This window comes from Castor canadensis, chromosome 1 (genome assembly GCF_047511655.1).
Source record: "Castor canadensis chromosome 1, mCasCan1.hap1v2, whole genome shotgun sequence".
Taxonomy (NCBI): Eukaryota; Metazoa; Chordata; class Mammalia; order Rodentia; family Castoridae; genus Castor; species Castor canadensis.
Genome location: NC_133386.1, coordinates 204,069,927 through 204,090,639, shown reverse-complemented (window position 1 = coordinate 204,090,639; position 20,713 = coordinate 204,069,927). Strand labels below are relative to the sequence as shown.

Below are 20,713 nucleotides of genomic sequence, written 5' to 3'. Positions count from 1 at the left end.
TTACCACAAGTATTTTGAATACAGCATGCATTTGCTAGGTGTGTAACTCTTAAAGTGTTCAGCTCAATGAGGTTTTTTTGTTGTTGTTGTTTTGCTGTACTGGGGCTTGAACTCAGGGCCTTCACCTTGAGCCACTCTACCAGCCCTTTTTTGGGATGGGTTTTTTCAAGATAGGGTCTTGACAACTATTTGTCCGGTGCCCCGCTCAATGAGTTTTTTACATGTATGTGGATCCACGTAACCACCACCTGGGCAGAATATTACATTCTTATTTTATTTTATTAGTGGTACTGAGATTTGAACTAAGGGCCTCATGCTTGCTAGGCAGTCAGGCCGTCCCCCAGTCCCCACTTATTTTACTTTTAGGCTTACAGAATTATTGTGAAGATAGTACAAAGAATATCCTGTATATTCCACGCACAGCACCCTCTATGTCTTAGCATTCTCCACAGGAACAGAACCAATAGGAGATAGATACATAGATACCAGTCAGATGGGTCAACGGATAAATAAGAAGATAGATATCCGGCAGGGAAGAAGGGATAGAGGTCAGTCGCATCATAACTACCAAAACAAAGGTAGACAGAAGGAAGAAGTTTGCGTGCTCTGCAGCATGCTGGGGTGACTACAGTTCATGATAAGCCATAATATAGTCTATGACATCTAGCAGACAGGATCTGAAAGGCTCCAAAAGTAAAGAAATAATAGCAATAGCACAAGGCCCTAAGTTCAAACCCCAGTACTGCGCAAAAAGAGAGAGAGAGAGAGAGAGAAGAAAGAATTGCCATCCCATACTCCGGGGAAACACCTTTCTCATGTAGACCCAGGGTTTAGGTGCAATTTCTTTTGCCTTCAGCCTCACAGGGTCCACACGCTGCCAGGTCAGCTCCTATCTCCACCCCTGCACTGAGGTTCTCTCACACACCTGTGATAGGACATTCTTTAGCCATTCTCTGTGCTCCATCCTGGAATCCACTGACCCCTAATTTTTTTTAATTTGCATACATTGAAATTTACATACACTGACAAATACTTAATGTCTTCTATTCACCATTACTGTATCATATGGGAGAGTTTCACTCCCCTGAAAACATACCAAATGCTTCACCTATTCAATCTACACCTGCCTGCACCCTGCAACCAGTAATCTGTTAACCTTCTGGACATTTTCCAGGATCTTGTTCAATTGGAACCATATAGGATGTGGCTTTTTCATACTGCCTTCTTTCACTTAGCAATATGCATTTGAGATTTATCTAGCTCACTGTATTGCTAGATAGGTGATTTCATTGCTGAATAATATGTCATACAGCTCATTTACCTATTCACCTATGAAGGGTAGCTGTAGTTGGGGCCCTTTTTTTAGATAGGGTTTGGGTGTAGCCCAAACTGGTCTCGAACTCAAAATCCTCAGCTTCCCAAATGCTGGGATTACAGGTATGTACCCCCATACCCAGCTCTATAGATTGGATGTTGAATGAACCTCAAAAATCCATGTGTTGAAGGCTTGGTCTCTAGCCCCTAGTGCTATTGTGAATGGTAGAAACTTTAGGAGATGGGCTCCCCTAAAGTTAGGTTATTGGGGGTGTGCCCTTGGAGGAATATCAGAAGCCTGGCCCCTCTTCTTCCTCTTTGTTTTCACTCCTCAGACCTGTTTACTGAGGTAAACACTCCTGTGTCATGTGATTTACCACTGGCCCAAAGCAACAGGGGCAAGCAACCATGAGCTGAAGACCATGATATGAAATAAACCTTTCCTCTTTTTTTTTTTTTTTTTCAGTACTGGGGCTTGAATTCGGGGCCTCCCACTTGCTAGGCAGGCGCTCTTACTGCTTGAGCCACTCCATCAGCCCTGTGGTCAGTTTTTGAATTTTAGCCATTCTAACCAGTGTGCAGTGGGATCGCCTTGTTCATTCATATTCAACATTTTACTGTTAAAAAATTCCAAACACACAGTGAAGTGGAAAGGATTGTACAAAAATACAATGTTAGCCCCTGCTAAAATGTCTGAAATCACTGAACATGGCCAACAAACTTGCCTGTAGCTGAATTGAACCTGTGGGCCTCAATTTCAACTTCTGATTTTGAGGTTATTAGGTTGAAAGGCACCAAAAATACAGATGAGCTCCAGGCCCAGGGGCTGAAAGGAGAGGGTATCCCCTGCAACACTGCACCATCTTCCTCCTAGGGGAGCAGGGTTCTCTACTTGGGGTAGACCACAGTTGTCAACTCTTACCTCCCTCAAGGAACTCAGTGCTCCTGTGCCATTGCCCACTCTCCAAGGAGAAGGGACAGCTAAAACCTTTTTGCTTTAGAACAAAGTTCAGCCCCACTGTCACCTCCCAAGCATACTCTGTCTTCCAAACATGAATGTTTGTATCCTTCCAAATTTGTATACTGAAGCCTTGATCTCCAGTGTGGCTATATTTGGAGATGGGCCTCTGAGGAAGTTATCAGGATTAAATAAGATCTCAGGGTGGGACACTTATGTGTTAGGAATGTCCTTAAATGGAGACACACCAGATAGCACCTGCTTTCTCCCTGCAACATTGAAAGGCCATCTGAGAACAGGAACAGGCCCCCACCAGAAATCAACCGGCTGAAACCTTGACCTCAGACTTCCAGCCCCCAGAACTGGGGAAAAATATTTTTGTGTGTGTGGTTGAAGTCACCCAGTCTTTTTTTCCTTGATGGTATTAGGGTTTGAACGCAGAGCTTTCACACTTGCTAGGAAGGCATTCTACCACTTGAGCTACTCCACCAGCCCTTTTTTGTGCTGGGTATTTTTGAGATACAGTCTCAAAAACTATTTGCCCAGGCTGGCTTCAAACCCCAATCCTCCTGATCTCTGCCTCCTGAGTAGCTAGGATTACAGGCGTCAGCCACTGCTGCCCAACTACCTGAAATATTTTAAAAGTGAGATGAAACCCAAGCATGGTGTTTCACAGCTGCCAGCTACTTGGGAGGCAGAGATCAGGAGAACCAAGGTTGGAGATCAGACCCAGCAAAAAGTTAGCAATACCTTCTCAATCAATAAGCCCAGCATGGTGGCACATGGTTGTCATCCCAGCTACTTGGGAGGCTGTGGGTAGGAGGATCGCAGTCCCAGGGAGGAATAAGCTAAAGCAAGGAAGGGCTTGCAGGCATGGATCAAGTAGCAGAGCACCTGTCTAGCGAATGCAAGGTTCTGAGTACAGTACTACCAAAAATGAAAACAAAACAACCAAGTTGATTTAAAGGAAATATTAACTAGATGGTGAGGTCCATGAGGGAGTTTCAGGATCTGACATTAGGCAAATGCTGATATGGTGACACCTTCCTCCCTTACAAGTTGTGATCTCTACCGCCCACCTCCCAGTCACCCCTTCAAGAGAAAGAGTGACTGTTCTCCAATCACCTGTTCTCTCACACTTCCAGGCTTCACACAGCCTGCCAATCCCTGTCCTTGGAGTGCTCCCACCTCCACCAATTCAAATGCCACCAGCACTGGGAAGATTTCTTTGATGTCACCAGGCTGGCCCTTCCCTCTAAGATTCAATGCACCCTGCCCAGGTCTCTACTTTGGCAACCTTGCTGCAGTGTGTGCCTTTCCTCCCCTCTGTCCCCCAAGGCTAGGCCCTCCCAGAGGTCAGAGGCCATGGCCAATTCACTTCCTTATCTTTGATCAGCACAAGACGCGATGGAGGAGAAAGTCAGGCAATGTTTGTAGGACCGCTGAATGTCCTGAGGATGAAAATCTGCAGAGATAGGACATGAAGGCTATGCGAAGTCAGAGAGGTTTAGGAGGAGGCCGAGGTCAGGAGGATTGGGGTTTGAAGCCTAAGAGAAAGGGCTCCAGTTGGAGGAGGGTCTGAGGCTTGTGAGAAATGATATAAGGGGAAGGTGCTAGAATGGGAAAGAGAGGAATGAAACAAGCACTTTATGAATATCCATCTAATTCACACTACGCTGAAATCGTTATTTTCTCCATTTTTCAGGTGGGAAAACTGAGGCATAATGAAACGAGCGACTTGCCTAAGGGGGAATTGCTAGTGGAGATTCCAGTCCAGCCGGTTAACGCCAGTCGAGGCTCTTGTTCTTGCTCCGTTGGTCCAGGGCCCGGTACACAGTAGGAGTGCCATTAAGGTTAACAGCTACACTTTGCCATCTGGGGCGGAGGCGCGGGCCTCGGGGGAGCAGGTGGAGGGGTCTATGAAGCCGCCCTTGGACCTAACACTAGCCTAGACCTGAAGACCAGCCAATCCCGAGGAAGAGCCACGGGTGGTGGCGTTGGTGAGGGACCCGTTGTCATGGAAACAGATGAGGCCTCAGGCGGGCGCATGCGCAGACCGGGGAAAGGGTGTTGAACCGGTGAAAGGTGACGTAAAAACGCTCGGGGTGGGGCGGAGGGCTCAGAACGTCAAAGCCCCGCGTCCTTCGGCACCCGAAGCGGAGGGGAGGCGCGCGCGGCGGCGACCGCAGTCCCAGCTGGGACGAGACTGAGCGGCGCCGAGCGGAGAAGCAAGGCAGCGTGAGTGGGGTGGGAGGACAGTGGCACCCGAGCCCAGGAAGATCCCGTCGGTGCGAACCTCCGCGGCCGAACCCAGGTCCGAGCTTCCGAGACCCCGCCTCTCGGGTCTTGGGACTAATCGGATCGAGAGCGCGCCGGCCCGGGCCGCGAACTCGCCAATTGTGGAGGGCGACAGCCACCGCCCAATCCGGAGCAGACAGGTGCGAGGTCCGGAAGGCGGAGGCCAATCGGCAGCGGTTGCGGCCTGCGGGGGCAGGCCTGGGCCAATAAGGAGGCTCGAATGACAGCTTTACGCACCAATCGGGAGTGAAGAACGTTCGTGTCCGCCCGCCCTTCCGGCCGGAGCTCTATTTACCAGGGGCGTGCAGCCCGCTTGCCAATCAGAGCGCAGCTGAGCTGCCGGGCAGCCAACCCCCGAGGAGCGGCCGGCTGGCGTTCGCCGCACCCAGGAGTTGGGGATGTCCTACAAACCCATCGCACCCGCCCCCAGCAGCACCCCCGGCTCCAGCACCCCTGGGCCAGGCACCCCTATCCCTACAGGTGAGAATCTAACTCCACTCCTACTGTCCTGTCTCGGCGATCAAGGTTTTGATGAGAAGACGGCCTGAGTTGTGCAATACTAGGCCTGCCACCTAGCCTCACTCAGCCTCAGTTTGCTGGCCTGTGAAGTGGGCGTGGTCACGTAAGGGCCTGTAGGTGCAGGGGGAGGAGTGTGTTTTTCAAGTCGATCGGCTTTGAAGCAAGCATCCTTTTAAAGGGAATTGGGCGAACCGGGCGAAAGCGGTCGGGGGCTTTGGAAAGCTGGGAGGAGGCGTCTTTGCACGAGCTGACCTCTTATTCGCGCCTGTTGCAGCCGGTAGTGTTCCATCGCCGTCGGGCTCAGTGCCAGGAGCCGCTGCCCCTTTCAGACCACTGTTTAACGACTTTGGTCCCCCATCTATGGGCTATGTGCAGGTGAGTGTGACCAAGAGCTTGCTTGTGGATGGAGACAGCAGGCCCCCCTGGAGCTTAAGCTCACTTTCCTATTCTCTTTTGACACAGGCGATGAAGCCACCAGGTTCTCAGGGCTCACAGAGCACCTACACGGACCTGCTGTCAGTCATAGAGGAGATGGGCAAAGAGATCCGGCCCACCTATGCTGGTAGCAAGAGTGCCATGGAGCGCCTGAAGAGAGGTAAGGGAAGCCAGGCCCACCCTCCCCTGCCCAGGAGACAGACACTAGACAACCCTTATTCATTAGAGAAGAAACGACATCTGAAGTCAGTGCAGGACACCTGAGCCAGCCTAGAATAGGGCCCATATCACTACTGAGAGGTACTTCTAATTGAATTGAAATTGAGTCCGTTTCCAGAAAAATGCCCGGGAATTTATGTTTCAGCATGGTGGAATTGAAGACTAACCAAACCCCTAATTTCATCCAGCCCCTCGTTAGATGTGAGCTTCTATTGCTGAAACAAAGGGGATGAGGAGGGAGGTGTCTCCTTTGGAGGGTGGGAGTGGGCTGGTGAAGGGTTGCCGAGACCCTGTATCTTACTTCCCTGTCCTCAACCTGCTCCCACCCCAGGCATCATCCATGCCCGGGCACTAGTCAGAGAGTGCCTGGCAGAGACAGAGCGAAACGCCCGCACGTAACAGGAAGCACCTTGGCCTCAACGTCTGGACCTTTCCGGCCACTGCAGAGCACCTGCTTCTCCCTGGCCTTCGCCCCGAGTTGCACTTCCTATTCTGGGCTTCCTGTCCTGTGTCCCTTGGTGGGTGCCCTCCAGGAACCAGGGAGTGGCTCTCACTCCAGTTGGCAACAGAAACTGGGCCCCTCCCTTTGCAAGAGTTAGCAGAGGGACCACCGTGAGTCCCACCCATGACCTGCCAACAGAGTTAATCCACTGGAGTGTTCTCCTTTCTATGGCCCCACACTTGGCACTTCACACCACTTTGTCCCAGGCCTCCTCTTCCCCCATCAGAGGTTCAGAAGGCCTGTCACCTCCCTGTCTCCAGGGCCATAGTGACTCTTTTCTCAGTATGTCTTTTGCTAAATCTGCCCTTTTTATATAAATAAATGATGATTTGGAATTGTTCTTCTGGGTCTGGTTCCTCTGGTAAACCTGAGTGGGCCAGGCGAGAGGGGGCAAAGGGGCCGTGAAGGGAGGGAAAGTCTCCTTTGCCTTGTTGCTGCTGTCCGTTGACCTTGGGAGGGATCCTGCGCCTTTCAGGCCCTCCGCCTTCCCAGCTGTGAATAGCGGGAAAGTCAGAGCTCCGGTAGCAGAGGCCTGTGTGCCTTCGCATGGGGCCACCAGGGGGCAGCGCAGACCCTTGCTGCCTGCACAGCTAGAGGCACTGTTGGCTAGCCTGGGCCTGGAGGGCCCTTCCTCTGGGTTGGCGGTGATGCCTGGCAGAGTGCAAATGCCAGTTAACTTAAGCAACTCCCTCGAAAGCCTTAATGCTCTGCAAGCACCCTCCACGCTGAACTGGCTCCTGGAGAGGCAGCATGACACCCCTCCTCCAGCTCCTTGCCTAGGTGCTGCCATCACTGTCACAGCGCCTTCTACCTGGTGGGGTGTAGTTCCATGAGCCACCCTCTGTCTTGGCCTTCACCTAGGGTCTGGGCACCTGGGTGGCCGAACGTGGACCCAGCAGGCATAGAAGGCGAAGGCCCTGGGTGCCATCAAGGGTCTGGCCCAACCGTTCAGAGTGTCAGGGCCTCTGCCTGAGTGTGCATCTGAATGACCCAGGGGGCCTGGAGCCCAGGAACCCCAGCCCCAGGTGGAGACAACCAAAGCTACCAGCTTCTGGCCAGACATCGTGGGAGGAGCGGGAGAAACATTTCCTCTGCCGTGTCCCAGACTCCAGGGGTACAGAGGGTGAGGAGCTGGGGAGGATGGCCTTGGACCCAGCCATATCAAACTCCACCCTTTCCTTGCACATAGGAGGGCTGGGTCAGGGTGGAAACAGCAACCAAGAGTCTTTGGGTTACCAGACACCAGAGCTGGAGAAAAAGCGCCAGCATTTAGGGAACGGCCTCTGCCCCAGCTGCCTTGGGGAAGGAAGGTGGGGGCCTGCCCTCCGCCGCCGCGGGCGGGGCCGTTGGACCCTGCAGAGGTGGGGAGGGCCCGCCGGGCCCAGGAAGGGGGCGGGGCGGCCGCAGTGACGCGGCGGGGAGGGACCGCAGGGGCGCCCGCGGGCTGACCGGGAAAAAGGTCGGGGCCATGGGCCGACGCTTCGCCTCCAGAAGGTCCGGCCCCTGCCGGAATCCGAGGCCGGGGCTGGGGGCACTCCAGGCTCCTATCCTACCCTCGTGCCGGCCGCTCCTGCCCGGGCCGGGGGAGGGGCGCCCGCTGTAGAGGTGAGCGAGGACGTCGGCGGGCGGGCGGGCGCAGCAGAGGACTGGGACGCTGGGGAGCAGAGGGAAGTGAGGACAACGGGGCCTTGCCCGCGCGTTGGGTGCGAAGTGGGGGGTGGGAGGGGTATCCGCAACGGAACTGTGGCGCCGGGCTGGGGCGCTGGTGGGCGGAGCGGATCTCCCGGGGCGGGGTCCCGTGGGATACCAATGGACCACTCTTACCCCAGCGCCAGCAAGGGGTCAGCCTCGGGGGACGTGGCGGGGTGGCTGCAAAGAGCAGAGGAGAGTTGGCGGGGACCCCAGGGTTCAAGAAGGATGCCGTGTAGGGCAAGTTGAGGACCCTGCTGACTGCTAGGGTGGTAAAGGCAGGTTTGGGGGGCAGAAGGGTTATCTGGCCCTGAAATGTAAGTTCAGGTGCGGGGGTTGGGGAGGAGCACGGGCAAGGATGCTGGGGCGCACGGGGCTTCCCCGCGGAGAGATAGTCTGAGAGACAAGGTCCTAGCTGGACTGCGGTGGTGGGGAACGTGCGACCCCGCTGACTCCGGGAAAGGGATGAAGGGGGCGGGTCCCCAAGGGGCGGGCCCGGAAGGGAGGGCCGGGGGCTCCTAGGGGTGCGGCCCGGTGGGATGCTGTTTCCAGGGGGCTCAGGACGTGACCGCCGTGGAAACACAAGGCTGGCCCTGCCGCGCGTCCACCGGCGCCCGCCACTTCGGGGGGCCCGCGTCAGCGCGCGGTTGTCATGGCGACTGGCGGGCGGGGGGCGGGGGCTGCGAGGAAAAGAGGTCAGCGCTCAGCCTCGCTGCGACTCCGGGCCCGGGCGGCGCGGGCGAGAGCGCTGGGCTCGCCTCTGCCTCCCCGGTGGGGGGGCCCGGGCATGGGGTCCCGCAGCCCGAGCCCCTCGGCGGGCGCACAGGGCTCGGGGCCGCGCACCGCAGCCCCGCACTGACGGCCGCGGCGTGCCCTGCGCTAGGCGGAGCGGAGGCCGCGCGCGGCCCGCGGAGCACCTTCAGGATGCTCATCAAGGAATACCACATCCTGCTGCCCATGAGTCTGGACGAGTACCAGGTGGCCCAGCTCTACATGATCCAGGTGAGCACGGTGGGGAGGACGATACGGGGGGCCATACTTCATGATGTGGTAACGGCAGGAGTACGCAGGCCGCACCGCACCGCACCCTGGACAAGGGTCTAGCCCAGCTGGATCCCTGCCAGTCCTGCTCCAGGATTCTGGAGCCCAGAGGATGTACAAGCGGGAGGGGGCAACCAGAGGGGCACAAGGGCTGTGGGAAAGGGGCAGAAGGGTCAAGTGGTGCCTCCCACCCCTAAGTGCCCAGCCTGCTCAGCCCATGATCTCCTTTAATCCCTCCTCAGAATCTGTAATCCATGGGGGAAGGGAAAGGAGCATATGAGGAGGCAAGGGGTTGGAAGGAGCTAGGTAGAAGAGGCAGGAAGGGGGTCTGGAAAAGGTGCTCCCCAGTCCTGACAACCCCAGGATGTCAGGGAGGTGGGATGAGGTCAAGCCCCAAAACTGACAGGGACCTGAAGGCAGGGATCTGAGGGTGAGAGATAGTGTCTGGGCTCGGGCTGTGAGAGGGGTGGACCAGGACAAGCTCTCAGAGCCTCAGGGGACCTGTCCCAGATCTGCTCCTCAGTACTGTAGGGTCAGTCTAAGGAAGGAGGACCAGGATTTCAACCTCAGGTGGTCGAGTGGGTAGTTTGGGCTCCAGATCTACAAAAGGGTCGCTGGGGGCTCTCAAACAATGAAAGGTGTGATGGAGTTGGGATGGGGGGGTCCCAGAGAGGTAATGGACGAGAGTCAGGTCCTCTGAGAGGTAGAAGCCCCTTTTCAGCCCCTCTGGCCTTGTTGCCATACCTTGAACCCATTTAGCATGCTCCTACCTCAAGGGGCTCGCCCTGGAATCTTCCTCCCACCCCACATCTGTTGGGGTCCCTCCCTTACCTGAAGTCATGTTCAACTCAGGATCATGCTGTCTTCTCAGTGAGGCCTTCCTTGATCAACACTGCAGCCCCAAACTCATGATCCTTTGCGCTTCCTTTTTCCCATTACACTTACCGCCTTCAGACCTACCATATAGTTCCTTTTTCCTGTTTCCTGTCTTTCTTCACTGCAACAGAAGTTCCATACTGGCAGGATCTCTGTTCTGTTCATCAGTAGACCCTAATTAATATATTGCAAAAAATGAATGGCTAAATTGAGTGATAGGTTGCAGAGCCCCATGGGGAACAGGGTAGTGCCTGTGATCCTGATCCCAGGGACCTGCAGGGGGCCAAGGTCAGGCTGCCAGGACCTGAAAAGGCTATGCAGGGGACCCAGATCAAGCTTTGGACCCCAGGAGCTGAGCTGTGGCTGAACTCTCTGTTCTGCTCTACCCTGGGCTGCAGAAAAAAAGCCGGGAGGAGTCTAGTGGTGAGGGCAGCGGCGTGGAGATCCTGGCCAACCGGCCCTACACGGATGGGCCTGGAGGCAGTGGGCAGTACACACACAAGGTGTACCACGTGGGCTCCCACATTCCAGGCTGGTTCCGGGCACTGCTGCCCAAGGCTGCTCTGCAGGTAGAGGAGGAATCATGGAATGCTTACCCCTACACCCGAACCCGGTGAGTGTGTGAGGTGGGCACGGGCTTGGGGCCATCAGGGAAGCAGCCTGGTAGACACAATGGTGACTCTCACTTGATCCTCTGCCCAGGTACACCTGCCCCTTTGTGGAGAAATTCTCCATTGAAATAGAGACCTATTATCTGCCTGATGGGGGGCAGCAGCCCAATGTCTTCAACCTGAGCGGGGCAGAGAGGAGACAGCGTATCCTAGGTGAGGCCTGGAGCTGCTAGGAGAACCCTGGAGCACCTCTTGGGCCCCCTGCCGCCTCAGTCTGCAGGCTCTGGCGAGCCCTAACTCTCTCAGGCCTTGACTTTCTATCTATAAAAAGCTGTCCTCTTAATCCCTGGAGAGGGCTAGGGAGGGGCAGCTTGAAGGGGCTGCCATTGCTCAGTGCTTGCTCAAACTCCCTCAGACACCATCGACATCGTGCGGGATGCAGTGGCTCCAGGCGAGTACAAAGCAGAAGAGGACCCCCGGCTGTACCGCTCAGTCAAGACTGGCCGAGGGCCACTGGCTGATGACTGGGCTCGGACAGCGGCCCAGACGGGACCCCTCATGTGTGCATATAAGCTATGCAAGGTTGAGTTCCGCTACTGGGGCATGCAGGCCAAGATTGAGCAATTCATCCATGATGTCGGTGAGCACCCAGCTGGGGGACGTTTCACATACCCAGCATGCACCAGGCCTCATGTTTGGTCACAGGAAGCTCTTATCTACTGGGGGCACAGAAGCATGAAACCATCATTTGCAATTGGAGTGGAACACGGAGGTAGAGGGGACGGTGCAGCCCGGCTGGGGATCAGGAGAGGCTTGCCTTGAGGTATCAGAAAGAGTCAGTGGGGAAGAAGCTTAGAACATGATCTCTGAAACCCAGGCCGGAACGGATATTCAGAGATGTGGCTTCTTTCAGGAAGATTCCAAGATTTTTCCATCATCTAAGTTGAGCAAGACTTAAAGGATTGCAGGAGGGTCACTGCAGCAGGCCAAGCAGTAGAGGCTAAGAAGCTGTCATTCCTTCCAAGGTGCCCTCCCACCTACAGAGCCAAGAGTCCCACCCCTGGCCTTTGTGTCCAGGGGACACCCTGTTCTATACCTTCCCAAACCTATCCCCCAACTCGTGCAACTCAGCCCTACCTCGCCTTCCAGGTCTGGGGGGTGGGCCACCTGCACATAGGAGGACCACCCCTCAGGGGGAGTGTTCAGCGGCCTGGGTTCTGCTCCACTGTTGACCCCCCCACTACCAACCAAGGCCCCCCAGCAAGCAAAGGGCCATCTCAGCACCTTGACTCTCCCTTCTGTAAGTGAGGAAGAGGTTGGGCCAACTGATCACACCATAGAACCTTTTGAGTCACTTCTCTTTTTGTTGTTGTTGTACTGGGATTTGAACGCAGGGCCTTACACTTGCTAGGCAAGCGCTCTACCAGTTGAGGCACTCCGCCAGCCCTGCAAATCGCTTTTCTTGCAGGGTCTTCTTTAATACCCAGAACTCCCCTACTTGGGGAGGGCTATTGTTAGTCCCATTTTACAGATAAGGAAATTTAGCTTAGAGAGACTATTTGTGGTGCATTTGGGAAAACACCAAAAGCACAAATAAGAAAATTCAAATCATCCACATGCACATGTAACCTCTGTTACGATTCTGATGTATTTCCTTCCAAAAATTTATAGTTCAGCCATTATTTTATTTCCTAGACATTTAAGAGTTTCTAACTTTATTCCTCTGCTCATGATGAAAAAATCCCAGAATAGGTAGCATCTTTTGCTACAGCCTTTATAGAGTGCCAACACTTCAATTAACTATTAACACCTTCATTAACCATCAACAATTTCTTTAACTGTTAACACCTTAATTAACTGTTAACTTCTCAAAAGAAGTTAGCAGGAAGCTAGCTAAACACAAACAAAAGGATTGGTCCCAACTGTTGGAGCCTTGGGGTGATGTCAGTACTCAGAGTTAGGTTGTCCAGAGACAGAGACAGACACACCAGTTCCCACTCCTATTGCCTGGATAGCACTGCCCTGCCCTACTTTGTGGTTGTTGGTGGTGTCCCCAGGGGAGCCATTACCCAACCTCAAGGGCTGGGTGTTTGGTTGTAATGGCAGGGAAATGGGGGAGGAGGCATGGTTCTGATGTCTGGGGCACCTACAGGTCTGCGTCGGGTGATGCTTCGGGCCCACCGCCAGGCCTGGTGCTGGCAGGACGAGTGGACAGAGTTGAGCATGGCTGACATCCGGACACTGGAGGAGGAGACTGCCCGCATGTTGGCCCAGCGCATGGCCAAGTGTAACACAGGCAATGAGGGACCCGAGGCCCAGACCCCTGGGAAACCCAGCACTGAGGCCCGACCTGGGGCCAGCAATGCTGGCACCCCTGATGGGCCTGAGGTCCCCCCTGGTCCTGATGCCTCGCCCGATGCCAGCTTTGGGAAGCAGTGGTCCTCATCCTCCCGTTCCTCCTACTCATCCCAACATGGAGGTGAGGCAGGGGCTCCTGGACCAGGGATGGGAGGGTACCACTGCCTCCTGCTGGGCTCCCAGACTGAGATGCTGGTGGCCCTGCAGGCGGTGTGTCTCCACAGAGCTTGTCTGAGTGGCGCATGCAGAACATCGCGAGAGACTCTGAGAACAGCTCGGAGGAGGAGTTCTTTGATGCCCATGGTCAGCATGGGGAGTCCTGTTGGGGGCAGGGGAGCTAAACACCTCCTCCCACCCCATGATACAGCCTTCTGTCTCCTCAGAAGGCTTCTCAGACAGTGACGAGGTCTTCCCCAAGGAGATGACCAAGTGGAATTCCAATGACTTTATTGATGCCTTTGCCTCCCCAACTGAGGCAGAGGGGGTGCCAGGTAAAGACCCTGCCAGCCACCAGAACCCCATATGCAACAAGGACTTTGAACAGATCAGGCCTAAGTTTAATGGCGAGGTCCCCACAACACAGAGTGGGGATTTCCCTGGAAGTTCCAAGAGCCTCCCTATGGGGGCCAATGTCTATGGTAGGTTCTGAAGGATTGGACCAGACTATCCAACAGAAATGTCTGTGACAGTGGAATAGTCTAGATCAGTACTGCCTCATGAGACAGCCACTAGGCATACCAGGCTATCAAGCATTTAAAACACGGCCAGCGTGACTGAGGGACTGAGTTTCTTGTACTACATGTTAATACCCCTGTGGCTGGCAGCCACCATGTTGGACAGAGCAGGATTAGAAGAAGTTTTCTAGAGCTGCAGACATTGTGTGGAAAGTCATCTCTGAACGCAACAGGACTGGCACGAGGAAAAGTCTAGAAAACAGAATGGCCTAGGCGAGTGGGATGAGAGGAAGATGGAGGTTGGGGGAGCCTCAGGCAGTTGCCAGAACTAAGGTACCCAAAGTGCAGACGAGCGAACCTCAGTGGTCCCCTTGTCCCCTTCATTGGCTTTCCCCTTTCCCTGTAGACCCGGGACCCGAAGCTACTAAAGGCATCGAAGATGGGTCCCGCGGCCCCAGGGACTCAGAGGTAAGAATGGTCAGCCAGCCCACGCCAGCGCTCTTTCCATTTGCCGCCTTGCCACTGCTCTGACGGCCTGCACCCCCTTGTGCCCCTCAGGGGCCTGATGGAGCAGGAGAGCTCGGGGCCGACCCGTGTGCAGTGCACGCCCTGTTCCTCATCCTGCACAGCGGCAGCATCCTGGACTCAGGCCCTGGAGATGCCAACTCCAAGCAGGCAGATGTGCAGACTCTGAGCTCGGCCTTCGAAGCCGTCACCCGCATCCACTTCCCTGAGGCCCTGGGCCACGTGGCGCTGCGACTGGTGCCCTGCCCACCCATCTGTGCTGCTGCCTATGCTCTTGTCTCCAAGTACTGGCCAGGGGTGAAAGGGTGGGGCACACACAGAGTGCTGATGGCTATTTGGGGGCTCCTAGATTAGGGAGGTCCCACTGGGGGAAGGGAGCCGCACACCTGGTTCAATCCTGGTCGTGGAGGCAACTATTTCTACCAGCAGTTCTATCTCAGATACCTCTTGGGTCTGACACTCACAGAAAACAAGGGTGCCAGGGCTAGTCAACAGGCCCAGAGGACTTGGGTGGCAGTGGTAGAGTTGGAGCCCCCTACCCACCTGCCACACCCCCTGCAGCCTGAGCCCCTACAGCCATGACGGCGACAGCCTGTCCCGCTCCCAGGACCACATTCCACTGGCTGCCCTGCCGCTCTTGGCCACCTCATCCTCCCGCTACCAGGGCGCCGTGGCCACCGTCATCGCTCGCACCAACCAAGCCTATGCAGCTTTCCTGCGCTCATCAGAGGGCACCGGCTTCTGTGGGCAGGTCAGGGAAGCGCTCCACTGCGGCCCTGGTTGTGGCCCTGCCTGGGTGGTGACAAGCCTCTCAATGGTATCTGCCCTCACTCAGGTGGTGCTGATTGGAGACGGCGTCGGTGGTATCCTGGGCTTCGATGCGCTCTGTCACAGTGCCAGTACGGGCACAGGGAGCCGGGGCAGCAGCCGCCGTGGGAGCATGGTCAGTGTGGCCAAACCCAGCCTCCTCAGGAGGGGGGTTGTGTCTCCATCTCTAGGTCTCTGCCCTTGGAATATGGCCTCTCTGCATGCAGGCAGGTCCCAGGCCTCCTCTGGGACTCTGCCCCACTAGACTGTTTCTTCACTTCCAAATTAAGTAGAAATTGGATGACCTCAGACCTAAGAATATTTCTGTCCTGTGTTCCATCTAGAACAACGAGCTGCTCTCCCCGGAGGTGGGCCCAGTTCGGGACCCACTGGCAGATGGGGCAGAGGCACTGGGTCGGGCTAGCCCAGAACCCTCAGCCCTGCCTGCCCAGCGCACCCCCAGTGACATGGCCAGTCCTGAGCCTGAAGGCTGTCAGAACAGGTGACATCCCTGACCCATCACCAAAGCTGTGGGCACAGGCTGGACTTGAAAGGCAGCAGCACTGAGATCCCCCTCCCATGTAGCCTGCAGGCAGCCCCCACAACCACATCCTCTGGGGAGCCCCGGCGGGCAAGCACGGCCTCCTGCCCACCTGCTGCCAGTTCTGAGGTTCCTGATGGCCCTACCAACGCTGCCCCTGCCCGCCTAGACTTCAAGGTCTCTGGCTTCTTCCTCTTCGGCTCCCCACTGGGTTTGGTGCTGGCTCTGCGCAAAACTGTGATGCCCACCTTGGAGGGTAAGCCCTCACACTCGTCTTTTGTCTGCTCCTTGCCCACCTCCTCTAGCCTTTTGTCTCATCTGAGACAGTGGCATTATTATTTTCATTCTGTAGATTTAATGGCCTGGCTAGAAAAGGGAAAGCAGGTGCCCAGAAAGAAGGGACTTGCCAAGGCTCTTTCCCGAGTGCCCTTGACCAGGGAAGGCTCTGCATAAGAAAGGGTTCCACAAGGCAGGGTTCATCCAAGAGACCTGTGTCACTTTACACTGGACCCTAGTGACTTCCCAGAGAGTGTAGTTTGGGAAGTGCCTGGCTCAGTCAGGGTCACATAGCATGGTAGGACACTGGTTCACACCCCCTGCCTCCTAGCATACCAGCTGAACTCCCTCCCCGCCTTCTCTGTCTTCTGGGTTCCCAGTGGCCCAGATGCGCCCAGCCTGTGAGCAGATCTATAACCTCTTCCATGCGGCTGACCCCTGCGCCTCCCGCCTGGAGCCCCTGCTGGCCCCTAAGTTCCAGGCCATCGCCCCACTTGCTGTGCCCCGCTACCAGAAATTCCCTCTGGGAGACGGCTCATCCCTGCTGCTGGGTATGTCCCCAACCAAAATAAAGGAGAGAAAGGGACAACAACAACAAAAAGACAAATTAGTACTCGCATCATGGGTAACCTCCCCAGACACTGCATCTAGGACCAGGGAATCTTCCCCTGGCCCCCAGGACCTTCTGGCCTGTGCTGAGTAGGTGTCAATGACCAACCTAGAGAGAGGAGGCCGAGGGTCACTGGCTTGTCAGTGTCTGCCAGCAGCCTGTGTATATGTGATTGCTGTGTCCGCATGTAGGGCATTGTGGCTCTTGTGCACGTGGGGGCATGTACAAGTCTGCATGCACTTGGGTACCCATTGGTCCCATGAGACAGGGTCATGGGCACAGGTAGGTGTGCACGTGTTTGGTGTGGGGGGGTGACAGGCATGCTGGCAGGAATGTAGCTGGCTGCTAGGGACAGCTAGAGACGATGCTCCTGCCCCTGCATTTCCCTTCCACCCTGAAACGGGACAGTGCAGCCTCAGTCAATACCTCAGCAGGTAGGCTGGCAGGAAAGACCATGGAGGGGCAGGGATTTCACTGTCCTGAGACCCCTAAGTGAGGAGACTGGAGGGCAGCTCCCGCCCCGCCTACTGCTGAGAACGGCCTTCCTCCCTAGCCGACACTCTGCAGACCCACTCCGGCCTCTTTTTGGAGGAGCTGGAGATGATGGTGCCCTCAACACCCACCTCGGCTAGCGGTGCCTTCTGGAAGGGCAGTGAGTTAGGCACTGAACCAACGGCTCCCAGCACCACCAGCGAGGTGGTTAAGAGTAAGTCAGCCAGCCACTGGCCTGAGCAGTTCCGACTGCTGCACCTCCTCCCCCAGCACCCAGACCTGATTTGGAAAAGAGCAGGCTTAGCGGAGAGGAGGGGAGGGAGGGAAGAGCACCCCAGGGTCAGGCAGATGGGCACTGGGCAGCAGGCCACCCTGACTCACTGCCCGCCGTGGCCGTGCAGTCCTGGAGCGCTGGTGGGGAACCAAGCGGATCGACTACTCGCTGTACTGCCCCGAGGCGCTCACCGCCTTTCCCACAGTCACGCTGCCCCACCTCTTCCACGCCAGCTACTGGGAGTCAGCAGACGTGGTGGCCTTCATTCTGCGCCAGGTGAGGGGATGCAGAGATGTAGGATGGGAAATGGGAACAGGGAGGGGAGGGAGGATAGGGAGCCTTGCCTAGGAGAGGGCTAGCCCTTCCCTGCTCCATTCACATGGCTTTGCTCTCGTGTGCTGCACAGGTGATTGAGAAAGAGCGGCCACAGCTGGCAGAGTGCGAGGAACCCTCCATCTACAGCCCTGCCTTCCCCAGGGAGAAATGGCAGCGAAAACGCACTCAGGTCAAGATCCGGGTATGTTCCCTCCCCTACGCAGCCCCACCCCCTCCTTGCCAAGCTCCGCCCCCTATGGTCCGGGCCACACCTCCTCTTTGCCTCATCCTGGCCCTGGGAACCAGTGCTCTGGCTAGCTCTCCCACTCCCTCACTAAGTTGGTCTGGATCTACACTCATTCCCCCCCCCCTTCTTCTGCATCCCGTCCTGTCACAGCTCTGCCCTTCGGAACTACAGTCCACACACAGGCACTCACTACCTCTTGTCGGGGTTCACAGACGTGCACGCCCTCCTGGTCTGTGTGTCTCCCACAGTGGCTCCCCTTCCGCCGGGCCCCATCCCCCGTGTGAATACGCACCCCCACACTACCTCCCCCGTCCCATATTCCCTTCCTTCCCTTGCAATGGCTTACACCATCTCCTCCCCCTAGAACGTCACTTCCAACCATCGGGCAAACGACACGGTGGTGTGTGAGGGTCGTCCCCAGGTGCTGAACGGGCGCTTCATGTATGGGCCCTTGGATGTGGTCACACTTACGGGAGAGAAGGTCAGGACCCAGAGGCCCAGGCCCGTGGTATTTCCACCCCCTCCTCCTATTCCTCAGTAGTTCTAACAGGCGTAGGTTGAGCCTCCCCCACCGTGTCCCACCCACCCATAAGGCCAAGCCAGCCTCTGCTCTCCTCCCCTCTGGATCAGGGAGTGCCCGGGAGCTTTGCTCCCATGGTCCTCCCTACCCCGTTTCCCCACCAGGTGGACATCTATATCATGACACAGCCGCTATCAGGCAAGTGGATCCACTTTGGCACCGAGGTCACCAACAGCTCGGGCCGCCTCACCTTCCCAGTGTCTTCTGAGCGCGTGCTAGGCATCGGTGTCTACCCAGTGCGTATGGTGGTTAGGTGAGCAGCAGGCAGTGGGGCCTCTGTGGGGTGGGGCTCCACCATGTCTCGACCCACTCTGCTCACACCTCCCTGGGCTGCAGGGGTGACCACACCTATGCCGAGTGCTGTCTGACTGTGGTGGCCCGTGGCACGGAGGCTGTGGTCTTCAGCATCGATGGCTCTTTCACTGCCAGTGTCTCAATCATGGGGAGTGACCCTAAGGTGCGCGCTGGTGCTGTGGATGTGGTCAGGTAGGAGCCACCGTCCTGTTCAACAGTGACTAGACCCCACCTTGGCCTGTGCAGCTGACTGGCCCCCATCCCACAGGCACTGGCAGGACGCTGGCTACCTGATCGTGTATGTAACAGGCCGGCCTGATATGCAGAAGCACCGCGTGGTGGCCTGGCTGTCACAGCACAACTTTCCCCACGGTGTCGTCTCCTTCTGCGATGGCCTCACCCACGACCCCCTGCGCCAGAAGGCGATGTTTCTGCAGAGCCTGGTGCAAGAGGTGCAGCAGCTGGGGAAGGTTCCAACCACACCCTCACCCTGTACCTTAGGACAGCAGAGGCCTATCTGATCTCACCTCATTTGGCCCAGGGCAGAGTGACTGGAAGCCCCTGTAGTCCTATGTTCCTGATCCTAGGGGTCCTTTGTCCTTAGGGCCAACCCCCCCATCCCTCCTGTGATTAGGAGTGTGCCCCCGCCTCTGCCCATATAGCCCCGCCCCCGAGACATCCTGATTGGGGTATGCCCACAAGCCTTGTCCTAAGGCTCCGCCCCCTTGGCTGTTGACTGGCCTCTCCTGACACAGGTGGAACTGAACATCGTGGCTGGCTATGGGTCCCCCAAAGATGTTGCTGTGTATGCAGCACTGGGCTTGTCCCCGACCCAGACTTACATCGTGGGCCGTGCTGTGCGGAAGCTGCAGGCGCAGTGCCAGGTGAGGGCTAAGGGAAGGCAGGGAACAGGAACCTGCCAGGGAACAGGAGCCAGGGACGACCACCCACTGTGTTAAGACTCACAGATGCCTGGCCGCTGTGAGAGGGCTTCAGCGGCCTTAGGGAACCTGAGTTCCTCCTAGGACAGGGGTCATGAGCAGCCTGAAACTACCTACCTAGATGCAAGACAGACCAGAGATGATAACCCAGGCTCGTGTATGCTCAAGACCTCAGATGCTGGCTCCTCTCATCATGGCCTTGACCTTTCTGAGCCTCCATTTCCTGTCTGAGGTTGGAAATGTGGCACTGGCCTCATCAGCTCATCACGAAGATCACATCACTTACTGTACATCAAAGGCCCCGGGCTGAGCACTGAGCAAGGGGTTGCTAAATGTTAGCCATTTTTTTCCCTTGCAGATGAGATAGACCCAGAGAGGGGAAGAAGAGGGAGTAAGTCAGGGGGCCCTGGCTCACAGCCTGGGGATCCTATCTATTGGAAGGTTCCAGGTCAGGCTGAGCCTGGCCTGTCATCTGTAGCACTGCCCAGTTCCCCCGCACCCTGCCGCAGGGTCCTGTGGACAAGAGAGGGTGGGGAGGGGGGCCAAGACTGGTTGTCTCCTCATCCCTACCCACTTCTGTCTACAGTTCCTGTCAGATGGCTACGTGGCCCACTTGGGCCAGCTGGAGGCGGGCTCCCACGCTCATGCCTCCTCAGGACCCCCAAGGGCTGCCCTAGCCAAGAGCAGCTACGGTGTGGCTGCCCCTGTGGACTTCCTCCGCAAGCAGAGCCAGTTGCTTCGCTCCAGGGGCCCCAGCCAGGCAGAGCGTGAGGGCCCAGGAACACCCCCCACCACACTGGCTCGGGGCAAGGCCCGAAGCATCAGCCTCAAGTTGGACAGCGAAGAGTGAGCCTGGCTTTGGCTGGACCTGTGTTATTTATTGACACTGGAGGGACCCCAGTGGCTGTGTGTGGGAGACTGGGGGGCCTAGACCTTTGGCCCCAGCCCTGGCTCCCCCAGCCCCACACCCTGCATCTGTCTGTCCCTCAGTGTTCCTTCCCTTTCGTGGAGGGACCCAGCCCCAGGGGGAGGGAGGGAGTAAGCTAGGGTCCAGTGGCATTTCCAGTGTGTGTGAACCCATGAAAATAAACTCCTGCATCTACTTGGTTGCCTACCGGCCTAGCAGTGCAAGGCAGTGAGCTCAGCCTTCAGTTCAGTGAGACACTGAAATGTAGAGAAGGGCCAGGACCTGACCAGGGTCATGAGGCAAGGCCAGGCTGGGGCTAGGCCTCAACAGCTTCACAAAGGGCCTTGGCCACTCCTCTTATCAAAGCCATTTCCTGGACACTAAGCCCATCCTCCTCCTCCCCCGCAGCC

The 20,713-nt window shown here is 56.5% G+C and overlaps 2 protein-coding genes across 6 annotated transcripts; both read left to right on the top strand.

Annotated features, from left to right (window-relative positions):
• Positions 1 to 4,370: 4,370 nt before the first annotated feature.
• Cdk2ap2 (cyclin dependent kinase 2 associated protein 2) lies at positions 4,371 to 6,585 on the top strand. Its single transcript, XM_020167089.2, has 4 exons — positions 4,371 to 5,050; positions 5,364 to 5,464; positions 5,552 to 5,684; positions 6,075 to 6,585. The coding sequence occupies exons 1-4, from the start codon at positions 4,969 to 4,971 to the stop codon at positions 6,140 to 6,142; spliced, it is 384 nt and encodes a 127-aa protein (XP_020022678.1). The 5' UTR covers positions 4,371 to 4,968; the 3' UTR covers positions 6,143 to 6,585.
• A 1,085-nt stretch (positions 6,586 to 7,670) lies between these two features.
• Pitpnm1 (phosphatidylinositol transfer protein membrane associated 1) lies at positions 7,671 to 20,498 on the top strand. 5 transcript variants are annotated; one of them, XM_020167107.2, is made up of 24 exons: positions 7,671 to 7,850; positions 8,818 to 8,936; positions 10,250 to 10,464; positions 10,554 to 10,675; positions 10,878 to 11,102; positions 12,615 to 12,941; positions 13,028 to 13,123; positions 13,204 to 13,311; positions 13,901 to 13,962; positions 14,053 to 14,303; positions 14,581 to 14,770; positions 14,855 to 14,962; positions 15,171 to 15,328; positions 15,412 to 15,623; positions 16,024 to 16,194; positions 16,807 to 16,959; positions 17,147 to 17,295; positions 17,426 to 17,536; positions 17,946 to 18,062; positions 18,266 to 18,414; positions 18,498 to 18,647; positions 18,724 to 18,907; positions 19,211 to 19,339; positions 19,983 to 20,498. In XM_020167107.2, the coding sequence occupies exons 2-24, from the start codon at positions 8,859 to 8,861 to the stop codon at positions 20,244 to 20,246; spliced, it is 3,729 nt and encodes a 1,242-aa protein (XP_020022696.1). In that variant the 5' UTR covers positions 7,671 to 7,850; positions 8,818 to 8,858; the 3' UTR covers positions 20,247 to 20,498. The 5 variants fall into 5 exon arrangements, with proteins under 5 accessions (XP_020022696.1, XP_073906271.1, XP_020022695.1 ...); XM_074050170.1 differs by lacking the exon at positions 7,671 to 7,850 and having other exon boundaries at positions 8,459 to 8,936; positions 10,383 to 10,464; positions 13,207 to 13,311; XM_020167106.2 differs by lacking the exon at positions 7,671 to 7,850 and having other exon boundaries at positions 8,459 to 8,936; positions 10,383 to 10,464.
• Positions 20,499 to 20,713: the final 215 nt, after the last annotated feature.